At 37.8% G+C, this 14,677-nt stretch overlaps 1 protein-coding gene across 3 annotated transcripts in view; it reads left to right on the plus strand.

Annotated features, from left to right (window-relative positions):
• Window positions 1-14,677, plus strand: part of ITGBL1 (integrin subunit beta like 1) — a 196,086-nt gene that overhangs the window by 170,833 nt on the left and 10,576 nt on the right. For all 3 annotated transcript variants that reach the window (XM_008143959.3, XM_028148869.2, XM_054719922.1), the window contains one exon: window positions 2,644-2,760. In XM_008143959.3, the coding sequence (XP_008142181.1) occupies window positions 2,644-2,760 (117 nt within the window). The remainder of the gene's footprint in view (window positions 1-2,643; window positions 2,761-14,677) is intronic.

Consider the following 14,677-nt stretch of genomic DNA (forward strand, 5'->3'; position numbering starts at 1 on the left):
TTTATATATGTCTAGTGATCATGTGAATTTTCCATTAAAACAAATATTGAAAAACTTTAACCATTAAATAACATGACTTATTGTTTCAGAATAAATTTTTATTATAAAAAAGCCAATAATTTTGCTCAAAAAATTTAAGATTTTGATACTTAGAAATCATTCTACAAAATTTGTATTTGGAGTTAATACTTAGTGAAAATAAATTGGAAATTATATAGCATAGCAGAAATTACAGGCACATATCTTTTGTTTAACATTAATAATATTATCTAATCAAATTATTCACACAAAACAGGTTCTTAATAATTATTGAATCTCCTATAGGAGATATTTTAGAGTAAGTGCAGCAAGATTTTAAATTTTAATCTAATATTTGTGGCAAACATAAACACATCTTAATGATTGTGAGAAATTTTAAAGTAAAAAGATCTAAATTGAGTGAGATGTATTTTATTTGTTAAAATGATTACTTGCACATAGAGCTATATACTGTGCTTCTTATAAATGTATTGACTTAGAGTATTTTTGTATTTTATATGAGTATCAAATTTGAAATGTTTAAGTAAAATATATTTGATCAAAAATCCTAGATATCTGCTATATTTCATTACTCTTCTTTGCTAGTAGTTTGTCTCTGTCTCCACAGTCTGGATTATTATTATCATTCACACATCCACTCATGGTGAGGGCTAGCATGTTTATGCACACCAGAAGTTAGCTGGGGCTCAGAAGATCTGGGTTCTAGCACCAACACTGCTGATGTCTACTTCCCTGGCTTTAGGCAAATCATTTAGCCTCAGCATGCTTGAGTTTCCTCATCTATTAAATAAATTGCAGCAAGTCATGGATCTTCCTGACATTTTACAAAAAATAAATGTGTGCTGGTATGTTCTTCCAGGGAGAGATCTGGAGTCTACCAGTTATAGTTCTTGATAGCAAACAACAGAAACCAACTTTATGAACTGGAAAGAAACAGGATTGAATTAGAAGGGATTAGGCTCAGAATGCAGTTTCTGGACAATCAGCTCATGCAACACTCCAGCTAAGCAAGGCACTGCCAAGACCAGCCCCTGCTGCCACCACTTTTGAACTCTAGCCGCTATGAGCCAAGCTCACTGCCCCTGGACACTCGCTACTGTGCTGTTGCACAGACCCTGTGCCCTTGAAGTCACCCTCAAAAATCAAAGCCCTGCCAGGAGTATCTGGTGTGTCCCTGTCCTGTCCGCCAGGGCATAGAAAGAGGGAATCTTGTTGGGCAAGGAAAAGGATTCTGTCTTCTGCTGAACTTGGAACTGTCTCCAAGTAGAAAAACAGACAGGTTGAAGGGCAGCCAGAACAGGAGTATCTATTGCCATGTCTTTCACCAGTTTCTCCAAGGGACCCTGACCCCCAACACTTCTGCCAGAAAAGATAATGAATCACTGCATTGGGTTATCTTTCATTACAGCTCTGAAATTATATGATTCTAAATACTAATTTTCCCTTCTCCCACTCTCTACCAACTCGGAATTTCTTTAACAAGATACAAATGCAGCAACAGAATGACTAACCACAGTGTGGGGTCAGCCCTGAAGCATCTCATGATCATTTCAGTGGGTGTATAATTATGATGGTTGGCTAATGACAGAGAGTAACAGATGTCTCAAAGTAGTTACCCAGTTGAAATTTTGGCAAACTAGTCCAAATTCCTCAAACAAAAGGAATTGACTCTCTTGTATAGTCTTCTGGTGCTCTGTTATGAGTATACTAAGGTGCAGCATGGCTCAATGGTTAAGTGTGCACACTTTAACATTAATGAGAATGGATGTAAGTTTTGAATCTCTCCCTTATGAACTGGGTCACCATGGAGAGTAACTTGGCCTTAATATGTCTCTGTTTTTTCTTGTTTAGTAAATGATAGTGGTTATGCTAGTCAATGGGTGGTATTATGAAAACAAAATGATGGAATTTAAGAAATTATAATGGTTGACACACATTTACAGCTCAGGAAATGGTGATAAAAGTCATAACGATAATAGTTAAGGCAGTCCCCAACTATGAACCAAACTCATTCCAAAAAATATTTATGTTTATATTTTAAGTCAAAAATGATAAAGATATTTAAGTCATGTGCAGTGACACATGCTCCATGTTAAAATGTGTTTAATGAACTATAAAATTGATGCAAAATAATCACTAAAATGTCATGTTGCAATGTACCAATGAACATTTTTTTCTTTATGTGATGGATACACCCAAAATAAAAATATTTTTAAATGACCACATTAGGCTAAATTTCTCAATATATGTAAAGTCGATTCAGTTACATTCAATGGTACCATCAAACTAAGATGAATATGAAATACCCAGAGAGTTTAATAACTGAATTAGTCTTCAAAGATGAAAGAAACAAAAGATGGACAGGAGTAAAGGTGAATGACTTCCGAGCCAGCAATTGTCACTTCCACTCTCCACCACCTTGGTGTTTGTGTTTGACCTTCAGCTTACCATAGGGGGTTCAGAAAAGTTATTTGCTGAGCTAGAATCAGGTACAGCCTAGAACTGGTCCGGAGGTCTGGGTTCAATAGAGTGCTTGTTTCCTTTGAAAGCCTTCCTGGTTCTGAGAATCTCCTGATGTCCGTGCTCCCCCTTTGTATTTTGCAGGTAAATGTGAATGTGGCAAATGTACCTGCTACCCGCCGGGGGATCGCAGGGTGTACGGGAAGACGTGCGAGTGTGATGATCGCCGCTGTGAAGACCTCGACGGCGTAGTCTGTGGAGGTGAACAATTTAACAGCCTTCCGCTACTGCATGCAACATGCTTCACCTGCCTTCCTTTTTCTACTTATCTCTTTTTTTTAATTGCTGAAAAGAAGATAAACAAAAATTAACACACAATTCAACCTAAAAGCAATATACAGTTATGTTTGTAATGACCTTTATGTTCTTGGACTCTTGATTTAAGGGCATGTGAAAGTACACAGTGCACGATTGATAAAAGGTGGTTGAGACTAAACTAAATTCTATGGAGATAGTAAAAGGCTTTGCTGCCACTGAACAGTTTAAGGTGATTTTTTTAAAATATATTTTATTGATTTTTAACAGAGAGGAAGGGAGAGGGATAGAGAGCCAGAAACATCGATGAGAGAGAAACATCGATCAGCTGCCTCCTGCACACCCCCCACTGGGGATGTGCCCGCAACCAAGGTACATGCCCTTGACCGGAATCGAACCTGGGACCCTTGAGTCCGCAAGCTGACGCTCTATCCACTGAGCCAAACCGGTTTCGGCATTAAGGTGATTTTTATTATTGTACTCGTAAATCCTGGAGGAAGTAAGTATCACCCATAAACTTGAAAAATAACACACACACACACACAGTAAGATAACTTCCTAAGTTTAATTACAAAATCACAGGATATACAATATCTCAGTTCCCATAATGGCTCTGAGACCCAAATAAGAGCTTATGAAAGCAAGAAACTGCAAAGAACAAATGAGACAGATAGAAGGTGATCAGCAAAACTGAGAGTCCCAGAGGTAGACGGTTGACAGTGTCTACCTGGTCTTCATCCAGGGGAGGGGATGGGAGTCAACATTATTCTCATAGTTCAGTCTTGCAAAACCTGATACTGTAGAGATGATACAGGCTGATGATACCTCCTTCTAGGTTTCCAGTACAACTGGGGAGCACTGGGTGTGGAATCAGACTAAAAGAATATAGCTGTCTTTCTTCAAGATAGTTATCATAACACAATTGGGCACTTTATTGGATAAAATCAACATGCAGGTACAATATAGAAAAGGCAGAGACATTATCACTACCATCTGTCTAATATCCATGTATATCTAGTATTATCTCTCCAGCCAACTATGAAACACTTGCAAGTTAACCAAAAATTTCTTCTTTCTTTTCTTTGTGAGCCAAGGTAAAGGCCCTTTCTAAGGACTGTGGTGCCAGGTGGTTTATTTCACGCAGCCCTCACGGCAGCCACCTTCAGTAATTGTTCCTGCTTTCTTCATCTTACAAATAGAAAAGTGAGTGAGGTTTGAGGTGTGGATGTCCCATAGCTAAACAGCGGCAGACCCAGGATCTGACACTGATGTTAGGTTCACAGATCTTTCCCTATACCACAGTTTTCCCCAGTGTGACATTAAACTGTTTGGACTTTATCTCAATATTACTTTTAGTTGAGATTGTCCCTTCACTGGTATTAGTTACCAGAAGTAGCTAAGCAGAGTGCAGTCTTTTTTGTTCAGTACAGTATGTGTATTGACTCATTTAGTTCTCACAACGCAGTATAGAAAGCCTGCCTGGCACCTAGAGAAGACCTTGTTATCGTTGCCATTTTCTCTGGCATGCAGTGTCTACCTCACATGGGTCTCCTTGCCCAGCTGCTCTGGTGACTTGTTTGAAATGGTTGATATTGTAGAAACCTCTTATATCTACACATCCTTTACACATTCCAGTGAGTACGTTTTTTTGTTTTCCTTGTTATTGATTTATTCATTTTTCTTCATGATGGTTAACCCTATTGCTTGGAGAAAGAGCTCCAGGAAGGAGAGGGTGAAATATCTCCACACTCACGTTTATCCTAAATAACATAGCTTGTCAATACCTTTTGTGACAACAATGTATTCAGAGCTGTGACTGTCTGGTCTTCAGTTTTGGGTGGCATTGATGATTTCTCCTTTCTGGTCATTCTTATCAGACTTGACACTGATCTATCAAATCAAAGTGACTGTCATTCATCTCAGAAGTATTTTTAGTGTCTCTTACCCTGCAGTGCTTCTTCTGTGGAGAAGCTTCACATGGATTCGCCCAAGCATGGAGGAGCACAATTAAGAAGACACTGGGCATTAGGGTTCCTCAAGCCAAAAAAACGCACTGGCAAAGTTTCTGTGTTTCTCACTCTATCTAAAAATACCCACTATCATAAGGAAACCTCTCTCATTTATTTGGTAATATCCTATCATGTATATAGCACAAATTCAATCAAATCAGCAAATACTTACTGCATACTTATTCCACATAAAGCCCTGCATTGCCCTTTAAACACATATGCCCTTAAATATTTTTAATCACTTGATGTCATTACCTCTGACCTATATGCTAGCATTCCTCTTGGTTCAATCTTAAGCCCATGGAAACTTGCTCTATCTCCAACCATTCCACATAAGCGATTCTTCCTGAGTTAATTAATAATTCCTAGCTGCCCAGTTCCTAGTTGATTTTTAGTTCTCATTCTACATTACCATTTTTTAGCATAGAGTTATAGTTACTCTACTCTGAAAGCCCCATGAAATGGTCTCCTCCCTGGGCCTCAGAAATACCTTCCCAATCCATTTCTTCTCAGACTTCTCTCTTAACCACTTAATTTCTTATTCTTTCTCATCTCCCAGAGCTTACCAATAAATCTGTTTCCCTTAAAATGGATGTTGTTGGGTGCTGTTTCTGCTTGCTATTGGTTGCCCTTGAGTAATCTCAACTGCTTCCACTTGCATCTTTAGTTTTCAACTAAGTTGGAAAGGATGGATTATGAATGAACTATGTATGTCTGATGGGAATGCTATGCTTTTGGCTTCTATGAGTGCCATAACTCTACCAACAGGCATGCTCTTGCAGGGTTTCTGGAAGTTATGCTAAGGAATTGTTAGAAAATATTTTAGCTCCTGTGGAGCATGAGGCTTCTTTTAAACCAGAGAAGTCTTAACATCTGTGCAACATGGATCTCAAATCTGTGCATCTGAGTTGTGTTATCTGAAGAGAAGGTAATTCCCAGACCACACCATGTTGAGTTGCCATCCTCATGAATCCTTGCCAGGATTCCCATGGAAAGGAAGGCCCAATATTGTCCAGCTGCCAGGATGTGGTTCCTACCTTGTCCTTCTAAGGAGACTAGTGCCGAATGGCAATCTAAACACAGCTGAACCTAAGAAAACCCCTCCTGCTCCTACTGCTGCCCTGAGGGTACAAGCAGCATTTATATAAATTCATGATTTAATAATCTGAGTGAGGGGCAGGGAGGAATCAAGGATGAATCTTGATGGCTTCAGTGATTGGATGGGTGGAAGAGACTATGCTTTTATTGGTCTAATTGTCTCCACTTATTGAAAAAGTGAGTTTTTTCATGGAGGGCAATAGAGATGGACAAACTTAAGTATATTATGATTTTGTTCATTTTACCTGACATTGTATTCTTTATCTTTGCTTCTCCTTCTAAATTACTCCTTATCATTTTCCCATTCTTCCAAATCATCTCCTTTAGAATGCCTTTCTGAAATTATTTTATACTTCCTCCATACTGTAATACCTTCATTAAAATACTATCACATTTTATTGTAAGTTATTTTCTTCAAGTCTACACAATTCTCATGGATATAATAAAACCTTTTTCCTCTGAAAAATTATTGTATCCTCAAACTTAGGATAAAAGTTGATGCTTAAGAACTTTTTTGAATAAATTATAAATTAAGGGAGTCACAAGTAAATTAAGGAGTATTGACTCCAGTTTTGGATTAGAGAATTCTTCAAGTTGGAGTTAACATTTGACATGGACCTTGAATGGCTAATATTTAGAGGTGTGAAAATGGGATGTGAACATTTTAGGCCTGAGAAAGTTAAGCAAAAGTGAAAAATATTTGTTATGTTGAGGGGAAATATTTATTTAATTTTTTTATATCAGAAGTTTTCCTCAGCTGCTCTTGAATCCATCCTTGGAAGGATTTTTTCAAACTATTTACTCATTTATCATTTATAACAGATATTATTTCCCCCCTTTATTTTACTTTGCTCATCTTTAGATATCAGGACACTGTAAAATATTTTTATATTAATGTTTTTCCTTCAACATTTAATAAAACTAAAATAATATTAAAAAAAAAAACAAAATAAAAATCACCCACAAATCCACCATCCAAAAATAATACCTGATAACATTGTGTTGTATTTCCTTCTAGTTTTCTTAAAGGGGTAGATCTCTTTTTGAATCTAGACTTATGAATCTTCTTTGGGTATTTTGATATTTTGTGTAAGGAAAGCCCACATTCTATGGTATGTTCAGTTGCATCAGTTTGTGTTACATACACTCGGCTACATTTTTTTTTCACATGAGATTTTAGTGGGTAGAAGGAACCATTTTCTTTTAAGCAAAGTGAGACAACGCCCTGCAGCAAAATGAATGTGAACCTCAAATTAAAAAAGACCAGCATTTGGTTTCTGGCTCTGTTTCCCACTAGTTGTAGTAACTTGGAAGGGCCATTTGGTCTTTCTGCCTTGGTTTACTCATGTGTACAATAAAGATAATAATCCCCACCTATTGGCTTTATGTGAGAATGAGACACAAAGAATGAAAAATGCCTCTTACTATGTGATAAGCAGGCAATCAGTGAATGCCCTATGTATGCATTGCAAAGTAGAAGATTCAAGTGTCCATTACCATAACAGGACAAAACAATCCATTTAAGATATTTTGAGGCACCAGTTACAAAATGTTTTGGAAGGAAGTTGGTATCCTACAGATCTGCATTGCTGTGTCAGGGAAGGAATGGCAACTAGTTTGTTCAAAGCCTTTAGTCTCCCATCACTTGGCAGCCAGTGGTGAATGGATCTTACTACCACGAGTGTGTGAAACTCACTGACATCATCCCTCTGGTTTGGCTTCAGAGGAAAACAAAATTGAGAACCACTAATTTGAGTATTTTTCTCAGTTCACCACCAGACACTGAGCCATCCCTTCTTTAGCCTTTCACCTGGAGGGATGAACTAGAACCTCATGCATCCTCTGTGTGTTCAGAGCAAAATTCAGGTCCCTGACTCCATAGCAGCATTTCAGCAAACAACAAATAATAAAACCAAAAAACATCTATAAACCTATCTAATCAGCATATGCAGGAGAATTGATAGCCAGTGTTGTTTCTCCACCTTCCTAACAATAACACTGAAGATGATTAAACCAGTTCTGGCAGGCTGGGATAAATTAGCAATTGTACCTGAAGGTGAATGTACGTAATTACATAATTCTAAGCAGTTCAGTTTTGATTACACCAAAATTACAACCTGAAAATGACTGGCAAAAAGAAAGTCAGTATGAAGACCTTTTTCCACTTAATTAACTTATTGGAGAGTCATGTTCAATGATCATAGAAAAATAAAATTTTACATAGCCTATATATGCATGGATTTCTAAAATCAGATAAATCACTGCTAAAAAAAATGCTTTGTCCCAAGTGATAGTCCTTAAGATATACTCATTTTTATTAGTATATGACTTTAATATTTCCCAAAGAAAATATATCTACAGGTTGGCTCATGTGCATTTGTTTGTAGCCTAACATAAACTTGATCAGAGCTCTCCCTCCTGTACACCATATACCCAGGATGAGAATAAGAAATGGACTGCTTATTGTTTGCCTTCTTCCTTCCTATGCTCCTGAAATAGCTGCCCATGAGTCCAATTTAAAAAACAAGTGGGGATAATGAAGAGCCACCTCTTAATCACACAATCCATTTACATTTCTCCTGGGAGTTCTTTAGTTGTAGCTGCAATTGGAAGGAGCTCATGCAGCCTGAATGTGTGAGTGCAGAGAGCCCAGCACCACGAGATTTCTCACGTTGAGGAGGACCTCAGGCCAAGTCTTTTTTAGCTGGACAATATAGGCAGTAGTGGGATTGTCTCCAAATTACATGTCCAAATCACAAACCTCTTTTCTGTGTTTGTTAAGTGTATCAGTTAGGACTGTGGTTGGCTGAAGGTAATTTAAACAAATAAGTCTGCTGGTTGTCACTTCAGAGATGGATGTTGAGGTGACTGCCTGAGATCCAGCAATACCCCACACCCCTCCTAGCTTCCCTTCCACTCTGTCCTTCCAGTATGACTTTTATTGCCATGCTCCTAGAAAACCTCCAGCTGTGTCCATCTTCCAGGAAAGAAGAAAGGGGAAGGAAAAAAGGACAAAGGGCAAAGGACACTTGCTGACTGAGTCTGTCCCATTTTCTTTGGAAGATAATCACTTTCCTGGAAACCTCACCCACAAAGTTTTCTCTTATATCTCAACTAGTAGCTCTGCGCATGAAACCGTGTGCCAGTAGCTCTCTGCAGGGCTTGGCAGCTCTGCGCCCACTTCCCAGAGGCTCTCCGTGGCCCAGAGGCCCTCCGTGGGGGGGACAGGACACTTGCCTCGTCGCTACGGTGATGAAGCAAGCATTCCACCAGGCCGCTCACGCTGCCCGCTCTCAGTGGCCACCCCCCGCCCCAGGACTGGGGGACTCTGGTGGGGTTGAGGGGACTGGGCACTGCCATCTTGTGGCTATGGGCACCACCATCTTTGTGATGGAGTGATGGTTAATTTGGATATTACCCTTTTATTAGATAAGATTATTAGAGCTCTGTCCTAGGGGCACCTCTAGGTAAAAAAGAGCCTGGGTAATAAAACATCTTCCATATGGACATATTATCACTTCCCTCAAAAACAAACAAATAAACAAACAGTAATAACAAAACAAGTGCTCTCCTAATATTAACAAGGGGAAAAGAATGTCATCCAGGCAGAATATCATATCTGACACAATCAGGATCCATTCATGGCCCAGTTTCCCAATTGAGAACCATCATTGCAGTGTTATAAGGAAGTGTGTCTCTGAGTCAGTGAATTTTATTGGAAAGGGTCATTGTCTAGAGCAGCACTGTCTAATAGAATTTTCCAAGATGATGAGAATGTTCTAACTCTGAATTATTCAACACAACAGCCATTGGTCACATGTAGCTGCTGAGCACTTGAAATGTGACTAGTGCAACTGAGAAACTGAATTTTTAATTTTGCTTAATAAATTTAAATTGGACAACACAGGTCTAGAGCATTCTTGGGGAATATTTTGGTGTGGGGGAAGAAATAGGACCAGGAACAAAAATCACTGACGGGAGTAAGTATTTGGGACAGGATGGATGGCACTGGAAATGGAGATGGAGTGGAAAACTACTCACCTGTCTGAAGATTTGAGAAGTCAGGTGAAGGTAGATTTAGTGTACTTCAAATGGTTCATTAGGCTGGTTCTTCCTCCATCTTTGTTCTAGATTGACCTATTATTGTACACTTATAACAAGATAACTTATCACTGGATTCTCTGGATTCTACCACAAAACAGAGACAGTGTTCTCACTGAAATCTGAATATTTCTACAATAGTTCTGCAACCCCTAGGAGAGCTATTCAGAGACCTAGGTGGTAATAGAGCAGGGTTGGTACAGCAAAAGCTGACTGAAACTACTGTTATAGTCTTATTTTTTTTAACCAATTTTCAGGAACATTCCATTTAGTAGGCTTTCTTAATGGCCTTCTTTGTCATTTTATGAGACAACACAATCGTTTTATTTTTCTGCTTCTGTACTGAATGTTCATACCTTGTCTGGCTTCTCCTCCTCTATGTTAGCCCTAAATATTGGAGTTTCTTCCTAAGTAGGTTCACTCACTTCCAAAGCTTTAAATGCCATCTTCTTGCAGAAACTGCAGCATGGATATGCTTAGCCCTAACCTGTCCTCCCCACCAGACGAGTGTCAATTGCTTCCTTAACTTTCCACATGGTTGTCTTAGAAGTATCTCACATAAGAAGGTAAAAAGAAAACAAAACCAAACATTAATAAAATGACAAAATAAAACCACTGACAACACCATTTACTGATGAAGGTGGAGAGCAACTGAACTTCCATATTTTCATAGTTGGTGTAACTTCTTACCACCACTTTCAGAAACTCCTTGTAGTGTCTTCTAAAGATAGACTTACACATCCCTAAGACCCCCAAAGTCCACTCTTAGTAAATGGCCAATAAAAAATTCCTACCAAAAAAAAAAAAATCTCAATCATATGAGGCTCAAAACAGCTGATTTGCTGCTCTCAACCTCTCCCTCCTAAGGTTCCTTAGCTAATCAAAAGCATCATTATTCAAAATATTTTCTAGCTTCCTTTCTGTCACCTGCCACATCCAATTCAACAATAAGTCTCATTAGCACCACTAACAAAGTATATCTCCATCTCCTTCTTTCCATTTGCTCTTCCGCCATCCTATTTTAAGCCTCTATCACCTTTTTCTTGGACTATTGCAATACTTGCTCACTTTCCCCATATTCACTTCTTCCCAACACACCTTAATTTCTCACACTTATCTGTCAAAATAAATGTACAAATTGTAAATTATATCACATCACTCTTGCTTATCACTCTTCTATGATTCCTATTTCTAGTGGAATAAAATTCAAACTCCTTACCAAAAATAAACAGTTTGTTATGCTCTCATTTCTGAATATTTCTCCAACTTCATTATTTATTCCATTTTTCTTACTCATTATTCTTCAAACACACTGGCCTTTTTTTCTGCCTAAAACATGCCAAGTTCTCTCTTATTCCAAGAAATTTTCATTAGCTTTCCTAGAATATTGCCTCTATGGCTGCTTCTCATCCTTTGGTTATCACGGATCCTTCCCTAACAAGCCCAGTAAACAGCATTCTCACTATTGAATATCCTAACATCCTCTCTAATGGTTCCGTAGCTCAAGTGCATTTATTCATGTGTTACTTGTTTTCTCCCCTTGTGCACTGAAAACACTATAATAGTAGGTGTATTATGACGCCTGGTGCACCACAAATAGCTCTTGAATTGTATGACTAAAATTATTAAAGTTTATAAAGAAGATATTATTGAAAGCATTTAATATGTTTTTAACTAAAGGGAAGTTATGTAAATGGTGAATCAAAGCATGTAAATACCAATGCATTTTGACTATTGTCTAGGCTAGATGCCAACCTAATGCTATAGAAAGATGTGATAAATGAGCTAGTAAATAAAAACCAATCACCTATCCTTACATTGAGTTATTCTCAATGATATTCTAAGTCAAAGGCAGAATGCCTTTCTCTGCCATAGAGACTTAATTATTCTAATTATGCCAAATTGATTATAATTCTTACTAACCTGAGTCAGTAGGAAACATAGACATTTAACAAGTCCCATAGCTCAATGGGTTTGGTATTAGATGCTCTCTATTGCTTTCTTACTTATTGTGTATACCAGATTATCTACCTCCAAAGATGGATACCTTTTTTTGAACTTCTTAAGTAGACCTCACTTTAAGTGAACTTTCGTTTTATTGGAGAAGTCAAGATACCATCAATTTAATAACTATTGATTGATTGTGTAGCTCTTCTGGGACACCAATTCTCTAACTTCACTCCACTTTACAGAATGTAGAAACATAGTAGTCATCCAAGAACTGTTCATTGGTCTTGAAAGACAGTTCTTTAACCAGATGACCTGTAAACATGTCCTGGATTCAGTTTACAGTTCTCAGTTGTGATTAATTTTGTAAATGAGGAGATATTGTTTAAGAAATGATCTCAATCTAAAAGTCTTTTGAGGATCTGCTATGATTAAGGCAGTGTGCTTGGCACTCTGAAGGCTACAGTGATGATCAGAAGTGATTCCTACTCTCAAGGAATTCACAGACAAGGAAAAGGTTTATTTAATAAATAACTACATAAACTACATACTACAAGGTGGAAGACAACCAGTTCCACCACAGAGGTGAGAAATAAGGTGGTGCAGAAATTCAAAGGATAAGACGAATTTCCCTTGGGGATATTAGGAAAGTTTTCACAGAGGTTTGAAAACTAAGTAGGACCTGGATGTGTGAAGTAGGGGGACAGAAGGACAGCATTTTTTATCAAAACAAAGGTATGAAGTCAGAAAAGTACAGGGAATAAATTGAGAAGAAGGAGTAGGTCAACTTGGTAAGGGGATAAGAGGAGAGATTATAAGGTTGGAAAAGTAGCTAGGCACTCTATTTCAGGAACCTAAAACTTAAGGAAAGTAGGTGAACTTCATATTATAAACATTGGGGAGTCATACAGCACCATATATGAAGGCTGTGATGTGAGTAAGTGGTATAATAGGAAGCTGTGAGCAGGAATATTGGAGAAGACATGACAGGAAGGTTTCTCAAAGGTTTATGATGGTGATATGAGTGGATATGTTGGAGTTAGTTTCAACAGAACCTGGCAACTCCTTAGATGAGGGGAATAACAGGGACTCAAATATGGTTCAAAACATTTCAAACTGGTTGACTGAGAGGAAAGTTATATCATTAAAATAAATGGACAATACAGAAAAGCAGCTTTTAGAAAGAAAATTTTATATACAGGTTTAGAAGTGTCAATTTTGTATGCTGGTAGAACACAAAGTATGGAATCACAGGTGTGGTACAGTCCTTTGATCATTGACTGAGATTATCAGAAATCCTGTGAGGTGATGAATTATTCAAAGGAGAAATTATAGAGAGATAAAAGATGATTGATGATAGACAATTGTGATGCCTACATTAATTGGGTCAGGAAAAAAAGTAGAAGAATAAATAAACAACGGAGGAGTGTTGAAAAGATAAGGAGAGTCTAATGTCATGAAAATCAATACAGGAAACACTTTTCAAGAAGTAAGAGCCCATGAATATCAAAGTATGCCTTCTAACTGTGTAGCAGCTAAAAAAAGATAGCAATTAATAAAAGGTTTTTAGTTGTCTCAAATTGATAATCATCATTCATTTTCCTAAATGAAATATAGAAACAATGTGAACCAATGGAAAAAGAGTGGACATTAAAATCAGAGACATTGGCATCAAGGTATGAGTCTGTGTAGTTGAGCCATGTGCTTTGGGGTAAAATAGCTTTGTTTCTCTAGATCTTAATTTCTTGACTATACCCAAATCAAAGGGCTGTGAGATTAAATTTAGTAAATCAACATATGGATAAGAAGAGGCTGTTGGAAATAGGTCTGTTAATCCAGGTCTCTTTTGAGCTTGCCTCCCATTTGCTTTCCATGAACTTCCAGATGATCATGTGTTATGAAAAAACTTACCTGAGTTTGTGGGAGTTTAGGTTAAATTAATCATGACCACAAATTGAAAAATATTCAGCCTTGGCCCCTAATCCCTCCTGTGCAAAGCTGAATATAGGAGGAAGCAGATGGAATAGGTTTACTCTGAAGGTCCTGCTACTGCAAATGTTCAAGACAGAATGGTGCCAACAGGTTCAGAGGTCTGAGCAGTTGGAATGACAACAACTGTGTCCTTGATGCTTGCTTTTGCGTACCCTGGTGCTTAGCAAAATGCTGTGTTCATAATAGAGACTCAGTAAGACTCAAAGCAGCCAAACAAATAGCTGTTTTGTTTGTCCTGTTTGGAGAGATTTGGCTCTCAGGTAATGCACATCTTTAAAAAAGGATTTTAAAAAATGATAAAGCATTGATTGGAAACAAGAAACATTTTAGGAAGATGGTGCAATCTAATGGGGTATTGGTGGCAAGCAACTAGACAGATGTGTATGCCAGTGAATACTTGCCACAAATACAATGTTGTATATATTGCCAAAAGATAAACATCCCCCAAACCAGGAGTCAATGATGGAAACAAAAGGAAAAGAAAGTTGGAGACATGAATCAAAGCCTCATGCCTTTTCTAACTTGTAGACAACAATAGAGAGACATGGTTACTTACGCTTAGATCTGTTCTTATTAATAAGAAAAGAGGCACACAGATAAAGAACTATAATACCAGATGCCATTCATTTCTTATGGAAATTAATCTTTTATTTTCATTAGTAAACAGTAGGATTGTAATCAATAAATGCGGCATCAACGGTCACGTGACTAGCCTT

This window comes from Eptesicus fuscus, chromosome 8 (genome assembly GCF_027574615.1).
Source record: "Eptesicus fuscus isolate TK198812 chromosome 8, DD_ASM_mEF_20220401, whole genome shotgun sequence".
NCBI lineage: Eukaryota > Metazoa > Chordata > Mammalia > Chiroptera > Vespertilionidae > Eptesicus > Eptesicus fuscus.